Source organism: Labrus bergylta, chromosome 4 (assembly GCF_963930695.1).
Source record: "Labrus bergylta chromosome 4, fLabBer1.1, whole genome shotgun sequence".
NCBI lineage: Eukaryota > Metazoa > Chordata > Actinopteri > Labriformes > Labridae > Labrus > Labrus bergylta.
In genome coordinates, this window is record NC_089198.1 from 29005316 (window position 1) to 29023469 (window position 18154).

At 37.4% G+C, this 18154-nt stretch overlaps 1 protein-coding gene across 1 annotated transcript; it reads left to right on the top strand.

Annotated features, from left to right (window-relative positions):
• Positions 1–10055: 10055 nt before the first annotated feature.
• On the top strand, positions 10056–13035 carry ccl25a (chemokine (C-C motif) ligand 25a). Its single transcript, XM_020626486.3, has 5 exons — positions 10056–10210; positions 10674–10758; positions 11864–11981; positions 12120–12222; positions 12449–13035. Exons 2-5 carry the CDS (start codon positions 10695–10697, stop codon positions 12473–12475), a joined length of 312 nt encoding a protein of 103 aa, XP_020482142.1. The 5' UTR covers positions 10056–10210; positions 10674–10694; the 3' UTR covers positions 12476–13035.
• Positions 13036–18154: the final 5119 nt, after the last annotated feature.

Here is an 18154-nt window from a genome sequence, read left to right on the forward strand (position 1 = left end):
TCTCGTAAATTTAAGACTTTATTCTTGTAAATTTAAGACTTTATTCTCGTAATGTAAGACTTTATTCTCATAAATTTAAGACTTTATTCTCATAAATTTAAGACTTTATTCTCGTAAATTTACGACTTTATTCTCGTAAATTTAAGACTTTATTCTCGTAAATGTAAGACTTTATTCTCGTAAATTTAAGACTTTATTCTCATAAATTTACGACTTTATTCTCATAAATATTTTCGTAAATTTACAACTTTATTCTTGTAAATTTACGAGAATAATCTCGTAATTAAAAAAAAAGAAAAAAAATGTAACGTGGCCCTAATCCTCCGTCGTAAAATCTTACCCAGATACAGCAATGCTATTTATTGATTTCTTTTTTTGATTAGCTGGTGCGTTGCAGGCTCCTTCTGAACGCCATGGGAAACCCACTTGATTCCTATCTGTTCCATAGTTTAAAAAAAAAATAGCGGAGCAACTTGGTGGGCATTATCCTGGTTATTTATCTGCATGCGAAATACAAGGTGTGGCGTGTGAACAGGTTGAAATGCGTGAGACTTGAGAGCATTGGAAATGTTTTCAATGTTTTTCCAACCATAAAATGTACACTGAATGGCACAAGAAAAATAATGATTAAAATAGGCTTCTTGTGACCTTTGAAGGAGACGGAGTTCCACCCTCCCAAAAAAAGATGTATCCAAAAACCCATCTATTTCAGCAAATCCCTCAGGAGAAGGAAGGAGTTTGTGGAGTTGTCATGGATACGGCTTAGTTGGCATCATTGTTGTGGTCATGAGGATGGATGTCATCAAAGGAGCACAGATTTGATGGTTAATAAGCAAAAGAAAGAATATCTAGAAAAAGATGTAGCCTATTTTCAGTATGCCTCTTGGTCTGAGCTGTAGAGTCGCCTTAAACTTAATCATTTGGTTGGCTTGGAAAATTTTAAAGCCAGGAAAAAGATGTCTTCTGTATGCACATATTTCTACAATTCTACAATTCACTTAGCAGACGCTTTTATCCAAAGCGACGTACATCAGAGAGTAAGTACAACACAAGCAAGGATCTAGAAAAAAGAAAACAATGTCAGTAAGAGCAAACGATCAGCTTTGAGTCTGATTGGACACACAGGTGCTGACAGGAAGTGACCAGAGGCAAAGCACAACATTGACGGCAGTTCTTAAGAGCTCTAATCAGTATCAGAAACCATCTTATAAGTCGTTGTTATCAAACAAAAACAATCGTGACAACCATCATCATCAATGATATCGAAACCATCATCATTAAGTTAATAGGTATTCATGAAAGAGCTGGGTCTTTAGCTTTTTCTGAAAGGTGCAGAGGGATTCTGCAGATCAAATGGAGTTTCTCTGCATAATGCTTCTGATTCGATGATTGGTGTAATTGTCTGTCTTTTTTTTCTATTTGTTAAACTATAATTCTGCTGTTTTGGCCAGGACTGCCTGGAAAAAATGGATCTTGTATGGCAGTAAAAAGAAAGAAAGAAAAATAAAAAATAAAAAATAAAATACCAAATATTAACATCAGCATAAGACAATGATAAAAGATTAAATCAAAGAGCTATCACAGTTTCATTCATTCTATTGGGTCAGATAACTACCTTGTTATCATAATGGGCCATTGATTCAGATTATGCCACCCTAAAAGGCAACTAAGAAATTGAACAGCAGTCGTCAGGCCAGGTAAACACCCACCAGATGCAACAATAAAAGCCAAAGACCTAAAGGTGAGGTAAACTCACAGGCTACCTCCACTCTCCCTGTCCTTTTTTTATAAGGGTTTTTATTAACTTGAACATATGTGATCATTTAATTTCACTCTTTTAAACTAGAGCCTCCTGGAAGAAGAGTTTATACACATTTGTATAATCGGACTGACAGTGAACGCCTTGAATCGTTTAAATCTTTTAAAATGTTGTTATTGCCTAGAATGGTGTTTTAATTATTTGATTCATATTTTCTCAAGTCCAGTTATTAATAGTTTTATAGTAGGCTTAATTGTATGTAAAATACAAATAAATGATCAATAATCATTCAATCAACATCATAAGCTATCTAAATGTTTGTCTACATGCTCCAACCAATAGCTATTGCCTATTTAGTATTTAATGAAGATAGATAGATATCTTTACTAAACGTCACATGATTCTGTTGCTCTTATTAATACTGTCCCTTCAATCTCTTGACTTACATTGGTTTTTAAGAATTTCTGTTTGTATTGCCTTTTTTAAATTTCTATAGGCTATACGTTCTTTATTTATCTGTATTCATTTCTGCCATGGTGAACTAACTAACTATTATCTCATGTCATCAAAACACATCTTATTTGATCTCTTCCTTACAAGTCTCTCTTTCTAAACCCCTCTCTAAGTTTAGTGTTATTCTGGTAGTGTTGATATCTAGCATAGCAGTGACATAGCTCACATTTCATGGTAATGATTGTTGCACCTCATTTAACTTCAGACAAACAGTTTACATGAAAATGTTCCTAAACAGACTTAAGTGAGCCCATTGAATCATTTGGCTCCATTTGTGTGTATACTTGTATTTATAACATGTGGAATACATTTCCCTCCTCATGAAAAATGCAGAGGACTTTTTGAATGTTTTTAGGGAATCATTGTTTACAACAGTTTTCACTGTCCTCTTTCTCTTTTATTGGTACATTAGTGCTTTTATGGAAGCCATATTTAAATTAAACATGAATCGAACATGAAAGCTTTATGGATTATTCTGCAGTCATGATTGGTTTTCAGATGGCCACCATGCTCTGATCAACCCCAGGAGGAAGCTTTGGGTTAAAAAACAACAACAACACAAGTCCAGATTTTGACCTAATTCAATTCATCTTCAATATTTTTGTCAACAGTTTTCACACAGATATTTCTACAACTTTTATGTGTACCGACAGCCCAAAATCTGCCTGTCTGCTGTTTTGCATATTGTTTCTCAACTGAAAGCCTATGCAGTTTTCCTCAAGTGCCACCAGAGTGCACACTATCATGTAAAGCTTAAAGTGGCCCTCTTCAGTTATTACCTGTATATTATTCTTTAACACAACAAAAAAAATCCCTCAGTGTCCTAAGTTAATGTCAAGGTTTCTACCCTTTTGAATTGATGTACTCTTCTTTGAACATTTTTAAAATACATAATAAATCCAATAAATTATTTTCTGTTATTGCTGTTATCACTGCCTAAGTTGCTGCCTACTTGTTTCAAGACTTTTCCCAGAGGGCCAGATGTGAATGGTGGGATTATGAATGTAATATTTACAAGTACTCTGTTAAAAATGTGATTTACTCTTCCATGGTTGTGACCACAACTATGTGACTTGTAACTTTATTTATAGTTTTTATCACTGTTTTATAGGGTGAATTTTAGCATTACTCGTGATACAATGCGATATCGATATGATACAGTGTTGCTTGGCCCTAGATAAATTATATTATCATAGCAATTCTTTGATAACTGATGTATGTCAAGACAATCATATAAATCATGATATCTGATCAACTGAAGAATACAACATACCCCTAAGAAAGAAAGGTGCAGGATTCACGTGTTAATTCACTGCAATGTTGTGTCAGTGTCACCTCTTATCCCGCATCTTCTCTCAACTTCTTTTAAAAATTGTCAATCATCATCCAGCGGTCAAATTTTTCTTTGGCCAAAAACCTTTTCAATCAGGTGACCCTCATATGTCTTATGCGGCATCATCAGGAGTCATGAAGTCGTAGCGGGGTGGGTGAATTTGCCAGGGAAGTCTGTCAAAAGCACTTTTTCAAATTAAAATATCGACATTTGGCAGCAGCAGTTTGATGATTGTATTACAAGACGATGGACAATAATGTATTGTCTGATCGGTGTAATGTACCACCCCAAGTGTTTGATTTTCTGTTCACATCTTATTGCTTCTCTGAATGTATTTATGTGTTAATACTGGTTTCAATTAGTATTGCTTGACTGCGTTTTGTTGCTTTATGATTTAAAATAATCACATTGGCGTTTCCCTGAAGAATGAAACATATTAATTTTCATGACTTGTCTCCTCGGTCTTTTTTACTCTCCATGAAACAGAATTAGGGTCAAATCAACAACTACAAAAACGCATCTTTAAAAAGTCCTTCAGAAATTGACCAGATAAAGCCAGACGAAGACACTGAAGAAGAGAAAACACAGCACAGATATAAAGAGAAACCAGTTGCATGTGTTGTTTCTAAAATCATGGTTAAGGGACACAGAATAGTGTACATTGTGCAATTCAAACAAGAGTTAGAATTGCACAATGCTGAAAGCAAGGTTTCAGAAAGAATCATTCTTCAAATTTCCCTCCAGGCACAGCTCAAACAAGCCTCTGCTTGTGTTTGTGCTGTTTGCCACAGAATCTGTCAGGAGAGCTTGGCTTGTTCTTTTAACTGAAACGCCCGAAAGTTTCGCTTCTGCTCTTTCTATCTAGTGCAGCATGTGTCAAATGTTCAGGGCAAAATCAGTAAGTCAACACTTGCAATGGTAGCAGACCAGGAAGCTTGGCGCCCACCAAACAGTAACTTTACTCCACATATATGTGTCTGCACATTTTGCCTGACAATTTTTTTCTGTGATTGAAAGCAGAGGCGTCATGGCCATTCAAACTGGGGGGCTACGAAAAAAAAAGAGCAATTAGGAATTTTGCATAATTTAACTGAGGTTTCCTCAGATGGATTGAGAAATAATACCCATTCATACATCTAAGCAGGACCCCTATCCCCCCTCTAACATACACCCCCCCCCCCAGAATATATATTGGCTTGCATGAACGCCCTGATTGAAAGCATAGCATGCAATTTTCAGGCTCTGTAGCAATGTAAAATTAGATATGTGTATAACGATGTGTGTAAGAACACCTCCATTTCACTCTGTTACATAACATGCCATTTTTTTTGGCAGATGAGTGTAACTAAAAACCTCGAGCCATAACAATGAGGAAGTATCACTGGATGAAAACAAAGCTTATTAAGATGTTCACATTCTTTCACAAAACCCAAAACAATCGTATTCCTTGAATGGTGTAATATTTGATCGTATCTTCTGAGCAGCGTCATCTGAAGAACGTGGTTTCTGAGTAGTGTAAATATAGCCAAGGGATGAATTCATTCAAAGGAACAGTGCAGCAGAAAAGCTCCAAAAGTGTTTAATCCACACATGCTCGGTAGAAAAGAGTGCACAAGGTATATTTCTATATGACTTCAGTGCAGCAGATGAAATGTATTGCTACCCAGTGCCATTTATTTTTCAAATTACTTATTAATGGTCAAGCATATATAGTCAAGGCATCGAATGGAGGGTTGCCGGTTCGATCCCCAATACGTTCTAAGAGTGGAAATTAAGACTGGCAATTCTTTTTCTGGGCACTGCTGAGGTGCCATTGAGTAAAGAACCGGACACCCCACTGCTCAATGTGCTCTTTGTGTGCATGCTTGTCCATAGGATCATATTTGTGCATGTCTGTATTTCTAACTTGTGTGTAGCATGTTTAAAAAAATTAATGTCACCTCTGGAATTAATAAAGTAAATCTTTATCTTCTTCTGGGGGGGATAGGAGATTCAATCTGATGTACAAAGTCAGATATGTTGCAAAAATCAATACTTCTCCAAAACCCCCACTTTACTGCTTTACCATTTACCACTCTGCTTTCTAAATTGTACGTGGCTTCACGGTTGGCAAAAACATGTTTCTACTAAATGTCAGATTATGTCATATGTCTTATCCGAATAGTGTTCCTTGGAAAGGGTCTTTGTCTTCTGTTTAAACTATGGTTAGTTAAAGCTCCATATGAGGAGTTTTAATGAAACAGACATTTATACTAATAACTATTCATGACCTACAAAAGCCAACAAGATCTTTAGCGACTATTGATCCATTAGATCTATTATATGCAGACTTAAATACTGGCGTTATCTTTTCTATCTGAGGGTTTCATCCTTCACACCCTCTGACCTTCATCAGTCAGAGGAGTACAGGGACTCATAATCTTCAGACCCTTTCTTACTCTCTGTTCTAAAAGTCAGAACTGAGCTGTGGAAAAAGGCGTCTAAGTTTGTTGCTCCATTTATTTGGAACGCGTTATGAAAAACAGCTGAGACTTAAACGAGCTGCTCTTATTGGATGGTTTTAAGAGGAAGTTAAATGACTTGGAGGTGGACACATCCGGCTGTAGATCTTCTTCCTTAAGTTTTTGTGGATGATCTTTACAAACATTTGCCATTTAAATTTGTTATTTGTGTCTTTTAGTGTCTAATAGTGTATTTTCTTGTATTTGTGTTTGAGGCTGCTTGTTGTTTAAATGAAACTGTATAAATTGTGCGCTGCCTGTCTTGGCCAGGACACTATTGAGAATTGATTTTTTTTTCTTTTTATCTCAATGACTTCTCTGTCTTCGGTTAAATAAAGGTTAAATTAAAAAAATATCTATATGGTTAAGTTTTAAGACTGTCACCCCTGTCAGATGATAAGTGTACGATGATTTTTTCATTTTTCAGGCCCATGCAGTTTACAAATGAATGGTTGCTACACATGTCCAATTTAAATCAGTTTCATTATTCAGTCTGCAGGATGTGGGGACGCTCTGTCTTTCTCTGCGCTGCAACTTTTTATAAACTGTGTGCCAAAGTCAACTTTCTCACAGACAGATTAATGGAGGTGTCTTCTTTTATATCCATGCACAATGACAGCCACAATGAGAGTCAAAAAAACAACATATCACATTGTCTGAAAGGTATGAAGAAGACAACACAGTTTGTCATCACATGGCCAGAGTCCAAGTGCCATCGGCAGTAGACCATCATCTTCTGACGTCCATGAATCCATCAAGATATTTTTATTATTGGAGTCACAACCAGTAATAGAGATCATGACAGCCAATTTTATGGGTTTTTTTTTCTTTTTGAAGTCACAGATTTTCCTTCCAATGAGTAATCTGATCTCTTTCATGTTGAACCCAACTGTCAGCAGCGAGCAAGACCAGAATTGCACAAAACGACTGAGGCAATTTGTGTGTAAATCACAGCACAGTAAACTTTCATGAAATCCTTAAATGCCTGGGTGGCAACTGGGAAGGAACGGTAGATTTGCATATTATTAATGTGGGATGTAATGTATGTGTTAAGACTTAAGTTTGGCATTTAATACACAGTGATCCACAGCAGAAACCAAGCTGCTCAAACTGGGTGTCTACAATTACGAGGGTTTGGATTGAAGACTAAAGGGCGCACCCACACTGCTGGTCCACTGCTGAAGCACGATTGACCCCTCTCCCCATCCCTCTTCAAAATGGTGCACTATGATCAACCTTTCGTTTCGCACATCCAACCCAAGTTCATTGCTCTGTAGTTGACACATGCACACTTTTCTTAAAAATGTTGGGACGGCCTGAACTTTTCAAGAGTTGTGATGGAAAAATCCCTTAAAACTCAAAGTTTTCCCTGTCTGACGGGAAGGTGGGTCTCAGGATTAGGGCTGTCTCAGTGAAGGAATTCCCCCTGCGGTGATGACAAACTTGTTTCTGAATCAAGCATTGGCAACTGACGGCCAAATCTGTTCTGCAAGAATATTTGAAATGGGACTTTTACACACAAACATTAGCATACAGAAGAGTGTGCGAGCAGCCCTTCAGACACTGGACAGTGCCTGGTGCTGAAACAAAGCACCGTCACGGCTGCAAAGTGCCTCACCAGAATCACCTCTGCTTTAACCTTTTACCTACAAAACTAAAAAAACAAAGACAGTCTGTTTAAAGAAAAATATATTTTTAACTTAACCCTTAAACTGGAGCGATTAAGAACGAGTAACCTGAAGGCATCGTAAATGAAAAGGACAAGTCAGAGAAACGCCTCATTGGGCTTTTAGCTGTTTGGATGTGAGTACTGCTAAGAGTATAAACAGTGAACAGCGCTATCAGATGTCCAACCTGGCGCTCAGGGATCATTAATATCTGTCACAAAAGCTTTAACAAAAGACTCAGTGGAAAGAACACTGTGGTTTATTTTCAGGAATCAAAAAGTGAAAGCCTTTTAAGGTGGATACGCGATAATGCAACGCAGACATGTGTTTTCAATTCAAAACCTCTCAACTGTCAGATTGTTATATGACTACTGGAAGAATAATCCATATTTGATTCTGTGCAACTTGAGTTTCCAACATCAGAGTCAGGGTTGTCTGAGATAACTGACGAGCATAACAGAGAAGGTCAACAGGCTAATAAGAATAATGATGTTTTCCTATTACAGCGTTTTGATTTATAAATGGACCGATGAAACTGACTGCAAACTTCAGTACATGGACCAGTTATCTTTGTGCAAATAGGACATTAAATTTCCATCAACATACTCCATGTTAGTTACTTTATAACATGGTGATTACTGCCTTGTTATTTCCACTTCTTGTCAGCTGTAGCGAGCAAACATTCCTCTCAGATTTATTCAGTTCAGTTCTGAGATAAACGTTTTTATGGCCTAATAAAACACTCCGTGTGCCGTCTGGGGACTTCCACACACAATTAAAACTAAATGAGTGACAGGAAACTTCCCCCTATACTGCCCATCAACGAATTCTCTCCGGGTTAAGGTTTTCCACACATTTGAGGACTTACAGTATTAAATATAATATTGTAGGAGAGTATACCAGGAGAGTTACGGTTTCACTTTTGCGGGCCCCCCACCATAACTTTTCACATTGCATTTTATCTTCAAACAGTGATACAGGGACCAGTTTGTGTATAGAATTATGAACATATACCATATAATCTTTACACTTCTCCAACTTTCACATTTCTTTACCAAAACTCCATAGTGCACCTTTAATGAATAAACTGCGATATAAGAATAAGGACGGGAAAATAGAGGAATGGCAGGATTGTGTGCATGATGGTAATGCTTTGCTTTATCAACTAAGAGAAAGGAAGTCACTGCCAGTTTCCAGCCTGTTATGTATTCAAAGGAGATGTTTTGGAAAGTCTTTTTGGTTTATAAAAGGCAAACTGTGTAACGTAAATGGAAGAAAATTGAAGTTTTTCTGAATAAATTAATTACAAACCATTTGAAATGTTCAACACTTTTTCATATTTGACATTTAGCCCTACATTTATACATACAAGACATCCTTTTTGGTAGAGTACCACAGCAACAGGGTTGGATGCAGACTTTTTTTCTCACTGGGCTGTGGAACTGACTAATGGAAAAGTCAATTTTCCTTGTTTTATAAATTAACAAGCTGCTCCAAATGATACGTTATATTGTGTTTGCATTTACATAACATGCATGAATAAAGCTGACCTCACCATAGTTATACTGGTATCAAAGTAAGAAGATGCAAATACCTGATCTGTTGCTAAAGCTAATGTATATCTCAGTGCTATGTCATGATTTCTAACGGAGGAGCTCCAACATCGTGACACAAAAGTTTGATTGTCTGAATGTGTTTTTATTATTACCCCCCTCTTTGTTCACTGATAATCTGAAGTGCCAGAATTGACTCAGTAAAACTTTTTGTACAAAAGTTAAGAACCTGTATTGAAGGATTAATTGCACCTAAAACCTTCCTTCAACAGCAATTACTGCAGACTTAGGGTTTCTCAATACCTGTCAGGCTGTCACTGTGAAGTGAGGGGGTTGTTTAAACCTTAAAGAGTTTAACGGGTCAGACTCCAAACACAACAACCTCAGGCAATGTGAGAGCCTATTGTAAGAGATCTATTTCCTGTTTCCTAATGCGTTTGTATGAAGATCGACTTAAACTACTACTATAAAATATGTTGAGAGAAATGAAAATGTGAACAGCTTCTTAATAATTATAGAGATGTCCTGCTCAAAAAAGGGGGGAGGAGTTCATTTCTGCACTAATACTACTTAAATTACTGACATCTCAAACTCTTAAACTCCTATAATAGGCAGAAAACACATTGTTAAACTCATATGTAGATTCACAACAATCGCCAAATTCGACGGCTCAGAAGTCCCACATCGATGTTGGAATGACACCAAAAGAGAAAAAGAAAGATAATCTGAGTGCAAAGGTGTGCAGAAATATGATCCCTGTCAAAGTACTCCTGAGTGCTTTATAAGAGCGTCTCAACTCACCTGCACACACACACAGAGACTGACAGAGATACAGAGAGCGAGACAGAGAGAGAGAGCTGGGAAATACATGTGCAGCATTTCAGGTGAGTCATCTTTAATCCTTATGTTGGAACTGTTAATATTTTGAATTTGACACCATTTTCAAATAATGCTTCGCTACATTTTTAACAACTTGTGACCCTATTGTCAGAGTTTTTCTTCACTTTTCTTTTCTCGACTTTCGTCTTCTTGTCTTTTCTTTACTCACCTGAACTTTTTCTTATGATTAACATTTTTGGTCATAAAAAAAGGGTTGCTTTTTTGGAGCAACTTCTTCACTTTAAAAAGAAAAAACAGAATGGCATAAATTTACAACCCGTTATAGTGTTATAGATACAGTATAGGTGCAGATAGAAAGAACATGTTCGTGCACAGAGAGGGAGAGTTAGGTCCAATTATATATGCAAGGTCCAAAGTTGTAAACAGGTCTTGGGCAGGTAGGTGAGGCTCTGTGATAAGACTCGCTGCAGGTAAGCATTGAATCTCTTGGTGTCCTTTTCCCTCCAGGTCTGATCTACACTCTGCACCATGCGGTTCAACACGCTGTTCTTCCTGCTGATGGGATTCTATCTCAGTCTTACATTGGCACAAGGTAAGATGATTTTACAAGACTGGAAAAGTGTTGCAATAACAGATTGATAAAATAGCTAAAGTGAGGGTCAAAGTTGGTTTATTGCAAGTATGAGTGTGGGCGGATGAGGACATCTTTGTTCACGATGTCCAACTTCTCTTCTCTGATGCAATCACCTCTTTATTGATAACTAGATTTAGTGGACTTTGTACAAATATTGTTGTATAATACATTCAAGATTCAAGGTTACAGTTACAAAGGTGTGATCATCTTTTACTGGGAGGCTTCATGTAAAGATTAAAGCTTCTGTGAGGATGTTTTAGCAGGTTATGAAAAAGATTTAAATTCATAGTAATGCATCTTTATGACCTACTTAAGCACACAAGACCATCAGCAACAACGTTGATTAGTTTCATATTGTAATTAATCGATGTCTAAAGCCGCTGCTGTAGGGTAGGTGTGGTGTGACGTGATTAACAGCAAGCAGATGAAACAGCCTCTCTTTTTTTTTCTAGACAAGAAAGTGAACATTTGATTTGAAAAAGAAAAAAAAAGACAGCAGGGTGAGATTTTTTATCAGACAAATACTTCCTTCATGTACCTGCACAGGACAAGATTAGAAAATAGATAAGAGGGAACTTTTTTCCCCACAGGGGGCGCCAAATTGACCACAAACCGAAAGTTCCTCACAGGAGCTTTAAATGTAAAAGATATCAAATATAATGAAAGACAATTAAACAGAATTCTAACAGACAAGGTGAAGCAGTAATTAAACTAACATTAGGGACGTTTTAGATTTATTATTTAAAGCGCAGATAGCCTGTAGCGGTTATGTTGCGCGCCCATTGTGTAGAGGCACTAGTCCTCGTCACAGCATGTCCTCATTGATGCATGTCAACCCGCTCCCAACATTTCATATCTCTCTTCAGCTGTCCTATCCAAAGAAAGCAAAAAGGCCCAAAAAAAACTTAAAAATTATATTCACTTTAAGGTCCAAATTTATATGTTAACGACTTAAGACTTTATGATGAAATCAACAGTTGCCGCTTAAATTCACATTCCAGAAATTAGCGAACATCTAAACCACATAAAGGGACTGAACTTTCCTGTGTTTCTCATCCCTCAGGGACCTATGAAGACTGCTGTTTGAGGTACGTGAAAACACTGAGCGGCAGGGTTCAGAGACATGCCGTGAAGTACAGATGGCAGGTGCCGGATGGAGACTGCAACCTGATTGCTGTGATGTGAGTACACACAAACAACTAATTAAAAAAACATCCTGAAAATAGACCCTCCTCGACTTTAGAGTTCCTCATTTGAATAACAGATTTCTCCCTCCTGCTTTTCAAACTAAACTTCTGTTTGAATGATTCATCTTCCAGTTTCACTATGAGGAAGGGCCGGGAGTTTTGCACGGACCCCAAAGAGAGCTGGGTGGGAGATCTGATGGAGAGGGTTGACAGAAAGGGAAAGAACGGCAACAAGGTGAGTGAACCCTGAAAACTGTCCGACTTATCGAATCACGGGGATTCTTGTGTTCATAAAACAAATGACAAATCTGCCACTGAATTCAGTTTATTTACCCTAAATGAATGCTTGGCGTGGGAAAAAATAGAGAAGTTGAATTAAAGAAAAATCGCTGATAGATTTAAAAAAGATAATAATAATATTTGTCAACTGATGTATAAATGAATGTCTTTGCTCTTCACAGAACCGTTCACATCAGCACAGACACTAAGAAGGAGGGGTAACCACAATGGCCGCCGTTCATCTCTCCTCCCTCTAACAAATCTTATCATAAAGCATCCAACAGTTTTATGGCGTCTTACTGGAAAGCTGGTCAAGGACTTCTTGTAGCAGTTACTAGTTACTTTTTCTTTCACTCTGGCTCGGTCAAAGATGAATAGTTCACTTAGGGTTGGACTGCTGACGCCAGCTGGACTGCACATATAAATTCAATATCATGGCTGCTTCACTGAGAGTACCTGGGACTGTTTTCTTGCCCTTCGAGGTTTCAGATATTCAATAAGCTGCTTAGTTTAATGGTGATGGAGTGTAAATAATATAATTACTAAGATGGAGTTTGCTTCATGTGTTCAAATGTCAATAACCGATGTAATAACAAGCTGTCAAATGTCAAATTATATCAGAATTTTTGTATTATAGAAATGGAAAAACCTCTGTCTTTGTTCCTTCTCTGTACTTTAAATGTTTGTCTCTTCACATGTTTTAAGAAAAGGTTTTCTAACAATGTGTGTTTCTCAAAAAGAGATTTAATAAATGTGTTCATTAATGTTGTTTACAAGTGCAACACTTTTTTGTACAATATTTATATCAATGGACTTCCAAAATATTTTCCTCAATGATTTAATTAAACTCTTTTTATTTTAATATTTAAAACTCTTTTAAAGGGCCTACTGAATATTTTATACAAATGTTTGTAGAGACTGAATTATATGAGGAATATTATATTCCTGAAACAGTTTGGTTAAAACAAAGTTAATAAATGTTATGTATTCAGCTTAGCTCCCTGAAGTGTCCAAATAAGGGATTATACAAATATACTGGAGCAAAATGTATATATCCAAAAATACAACATTAAACAAGCTTATATTCTTGTACTCACTGGTGGAAAAAAGAAAGAAAGTCAAATCAAAGATCCAACACAAATAACACAACACAAGAAAAACTACTGGAAGACACAATAGTAAATCTCCAAACATGAACCACAGGAGGGTTGACCTATAATGATCTGACATAGACCATATACCCAGGTGATCAAACACAGGTTAGACTAATTGAAAAAGGTGACAAATATTCAGGGTGGGGCACACAATCACAGAGGAGGTAAAGCGCAATAAGGAAGGAAGCAAAACATGAAACAAAGTACAAAATAAAACAGGAACCACTTAAAACTAAACCTGAGGGTGAGAAACACAAGGATTCCTAAATAAATTGGGGCGGCTGTGGTTCAGTTGGTAGAGTTGGTCGTCTCTCACCTGGAAGGTTGGGGTTTTGATCCCCAGCTCCTGTATTCGATTTGAAGCTTTATAAAGTATGATATAAAGTAGAATAGGTTTCATCACATGATGTTATCATCATAAAAGCAGAGTGTATACCAGCTGTGGTTCAATTCAAAATGTGACTCATCAATACTGTTTTAGTAGAAGTAGAAGTGTAACTCCTCATGGGAAATTACTCTCACTGATCACTGCAGTCAAAACAGAGCAACACAATCAACTTCAACTTTTTTTTAATTTGTTCCCGAAGGGCGATTGGTTTTGCGGCGAGACAGAAAAAGAGCAACACAATGTTGAACTGGTTTTAAACACAGAAGGACAAGTTAAAGACACATTAACAGTTTAACACAGGGGGTGCCAAACTTTTCAACCCGTGACCCCCCCCCCCCCTCCCAAAAGGGTGCCAGAGACCGGGGACCCCCTACTGTCCCTGTAAGGGGTTTAAGCATTTTATGGTGCGCACAGTCACAAGCACTAATACAGTAGGCCTGTCCTAACACTGGCATTAGACCAACACAAAAGAACACAGCAGCCTGAAAATAATAAATATTATTTAAGGGTCTCTGTGTGCATTTTTAAATCATTTCAAATTCTTATTTGTTGTGGGAAGGCATCTTGCAACCCCCCTTTCAGTGCCCCAGGGGGTCCCTGGTTTATCATGCTTGTTTATCACACTCTGATGTTTACGCCTGCTCTCCGTCAAAAGCTTTACAAAGTTTTTGGCCATTTCCTAGTTTTGCAAATTTATCCCCATTGCATGTGAAGCCAATAAAAAGGTCTAATACTGAACAAAGTAGGCCTGAGTTTTTCAGACATGGCTCTGCCAATTATCTGCAGCAATAGAAGTGACACACGTGAAGCTTCAGTGAGAGTATTTATGAATGTAACGTGCAGATTTACAGCCAGCAGTATCTGATGGGACTGGTGCGTGATTGATTTTTGTCATTGATGTAGGTGCTTCATGGGCATTTACAAGAACTGCTGGGACACGCAGCTGATAAAATCTCCCAGTGAGTAATGCAGCGTTTGACTGGGCTGTCTGTGGAGATTAATGACTCAGAAACTGTTGCCTTGCAGAGGCTTGGTCTTTACTTTGTGTGTTGATTGAAATATGCATCAATGGCAACATTTCAGACAGTACAATCCTGCTTTTGAATAGTTAAAAGTAGGGCAATCACCATAAGAAGCTGAGTTCTGCATGCACACAGCTGAACGTTTTGTTTGAATTTGTTTCCAATTTGGCCCAGAGGTTAAGGTGATTGATAACTTAGCTAATTCATAATGATTAACAAGACAGAAATGGCATAAACCACGTTGATGGATAACTGCTCGGAGTGAGAATAATAAATGCATCTTTCGAGGACAAAAAATTGGGTTGCAGTTTGAAAAGGATCTTGGCATTGATGCTTATTTCAGAACATTACTGAAAAACTTGAAGCGCTCTTTGATTTTGGCATGCTGGGGCAGAAAGACATGGCTGGGTTGGCATCGAAATTAGAAATGTAAGCCATCTTTTGTCAAAGAGAAAATAAAACCCCTGAAAGGTAAGTATGAGCGGGAAACAATAATCCGATTTTTGTTTTTTTTCTACCCTGAAACAGATTTGATGAATTACAGGAAACAGGGTGAATTAGCACACTCAGAGCAGAAAGCAGAGACAGCGAGGTTCAGTGTCACTGTGCCACTGCCATCCGATGAAATCATTTTAAAAAAAAACAGTGTGGGCTTGTTGTTTTCCTGTTGCTGTTTCTCTGCCAAATTCATGTTAACAGAGGTCTCTGCACGTTTGGTGCAACAAAAAAAAAGATATTGGCATTTAACATGACTCTAAGGAGAGAAAGGCAAAAGGGCAAAGAAGAGGGATGAAAAAAAAAGTCATGAAAGACATTCACACGATGCTGTTATTGAAAAATGACATTTTATTTACAGCCATAATATTTTACACTGCTCTCTCTCAGCCTAAATCTGTCAAAACCACACCTTTATCTCCCTTTAAGCGGTGAGCTGTACGTGCAGGACTACAAAGAATCACTATTTTATGCTGATGAGCCAGAAATATTGCCAAGGGTTACCGTTATGCTTCAAGGTCACTAAAGTTCAATGTTGAATTATGTAGGTTTCAGAGACCAGATTTTTTTTTTATATATACATATATATATATATAAATATATATATATATATATATATATATGTTGACTAATTTACTGAAATTAAAATGTCTATTTCGAGTATAATGACTTTTTTCTTTTGGACAGAGAGACAGGAAATGTACGGAGGAGAGAGTTGGGGGATGTGGCTCAGTTCATAGAGTTGGTTGTCTTCTAACTGGAAGGTCAAGGGTTTGATCCCCAGCTCCCACAGCTACATGTGCGATGTGTCCTTGGGCAAGACACTTAACCCCTAGTTGCTTCCACTGCTTCGTCTGTCGCATATGACTGTGTATGAATGGGATTAGTTACTTCTGATGGTCACTTTACAGAACAGCCTCTGCCATCAGTGTGTGAATGTGTAGGTGTGACCTGTGCTGTAAAAGTGCTTTGAGTAGTCAGAAGAAAAGAAAAGCGCTTTACAAGCTCAAGTCCATTCACCATTTAGTGCCGAGTTGGGATTTGAACCCACAGCGCTGCGATGAGGACTAACATCTCCATACATGGGACGCACAACTAAACTGCTTGGGCTCTCCGGCGCCCCCTTTGTGATGTATTCAAACATTTACAGTAGTGATCACGTCTTTGCTTAAAAATAAAATGGTTGAAAATAAAATATGAAATTATTTAATATTCTATAAAAACATTCTGGCAGTTAAAATGTGTCCTCTGCACTGCTAATAGCTGCAGACTTTGTGTATTGAAAATGAGTCCCTTTTAAAAGTTTCATCAATAAAAATGTTTAATAGGAACAAACGTTACCACCAGGAGTTATGAAAGAGCATAAAATATAAATGGAGGTTTGACGAAAGATGAAAAACTAGTAAAAGTTTAAATCTCATTAAAATGTCATCACAGATGAGATGTACTTTGTAAAGCAGACGGCAATCTTGCAAAATAAAACACTAAATTGTATCTTAAAAAATACCCTGATTATTTCCCACACTAATCTGACATTTCAATCGTAAAAAAACACTTCCATATAATTTAGATATTTCGAAATTCCTCTTGAGCCCTCATATGACATTTCTTTCATGCTGAGTTAGTTTAAATGCATCTACCCTGTAAAAACGAGGATCTTATTTCAGCAGCCAATGAGTGCCAAGTACAGTCCACAGCTTGTTTTCTGGGTCTACGCTCCTTTCCAGTGACTTGCATTTGCACGAAATGTTCTTCCCTGAAATAACATATCACTTTTAGAATGACATGTCTTCAAAAAACAAACTTGAAGGAGCGCTTCCTGTACACAGAAATAATGTAAGGTTGAGATGCTCTCTTGGGATACATGCTGTAATAGAAGAATAACTTCCAGGCACATTCATTTAAACACTTAAATACCTTTATCTTCATGGCAAGGTCATCAGAATCTGAAACTTTTGATGCGTTTCAGCATCAAGCCACCATCAGTGTGAAAGAAAGTCACTGACTTCCTGATGAAGGATTGATGCCAACCTCAACCAGAAACTTTAAGTCAAACAAATAAAACCCATCAGATCTAGCGGTCTCTGTGAGAACATTTGATTTGCTCTCTTTTTAACTTAGGCAGAGGCCACTAGTATTTATTTTCAGCTCCTTGAAGTATGTTTTTACTACTTCTATTTTCCTTACTAATGTAGCAGAGTGCAACCTTTAAAACAACATGTAGCCACCTACTGAACTGGAGTCCTTAACACCATGACTATGTCGAGAATATTCATTTTAATACTTTTTACGGCTTTATTATGTCTTGTTTCTTGATAGCACAGTGGCTAAGAGTAGACATGCTGGAAAGGAGCCGCATGTCAGAGTCGAACCGGCCTGCCCGTCTGGAGAACGACAGCCTCTGTACATGATGTATGCCACATAACCGCTAGGCTACACGGCACCCTCAAACCTTCTAAATAAAGCTTTTTGAAACCATGATGGTTTTTAACTGTCTGTAAAAGAAAGGCTGGTAAAACACAAGAGAACTAAACTGGTTTTGGATAATAATATTATTTATTGCTGTTAGAATTTCAGGGATGCTGAGATGAAATTAAGGAGTGCTCCAGCACATCTAAAAAAGGGTCTTAAATTGCCTTTGGATCTTACCTGCCATTGTTGTTGTCAGAGTGTGGCACCTTTCAAATTCAAACCATGATCTTCACAGTCTTGAAAAACGGCCTAACAGTAAAATCAGTCCAAAGTAAAACGGCTGAATAAGATGTTTTTGAACATGGTTTTCTAATAGGTTTCTGCTCTATCAGACTCTTAACGTTGACATTATATTTA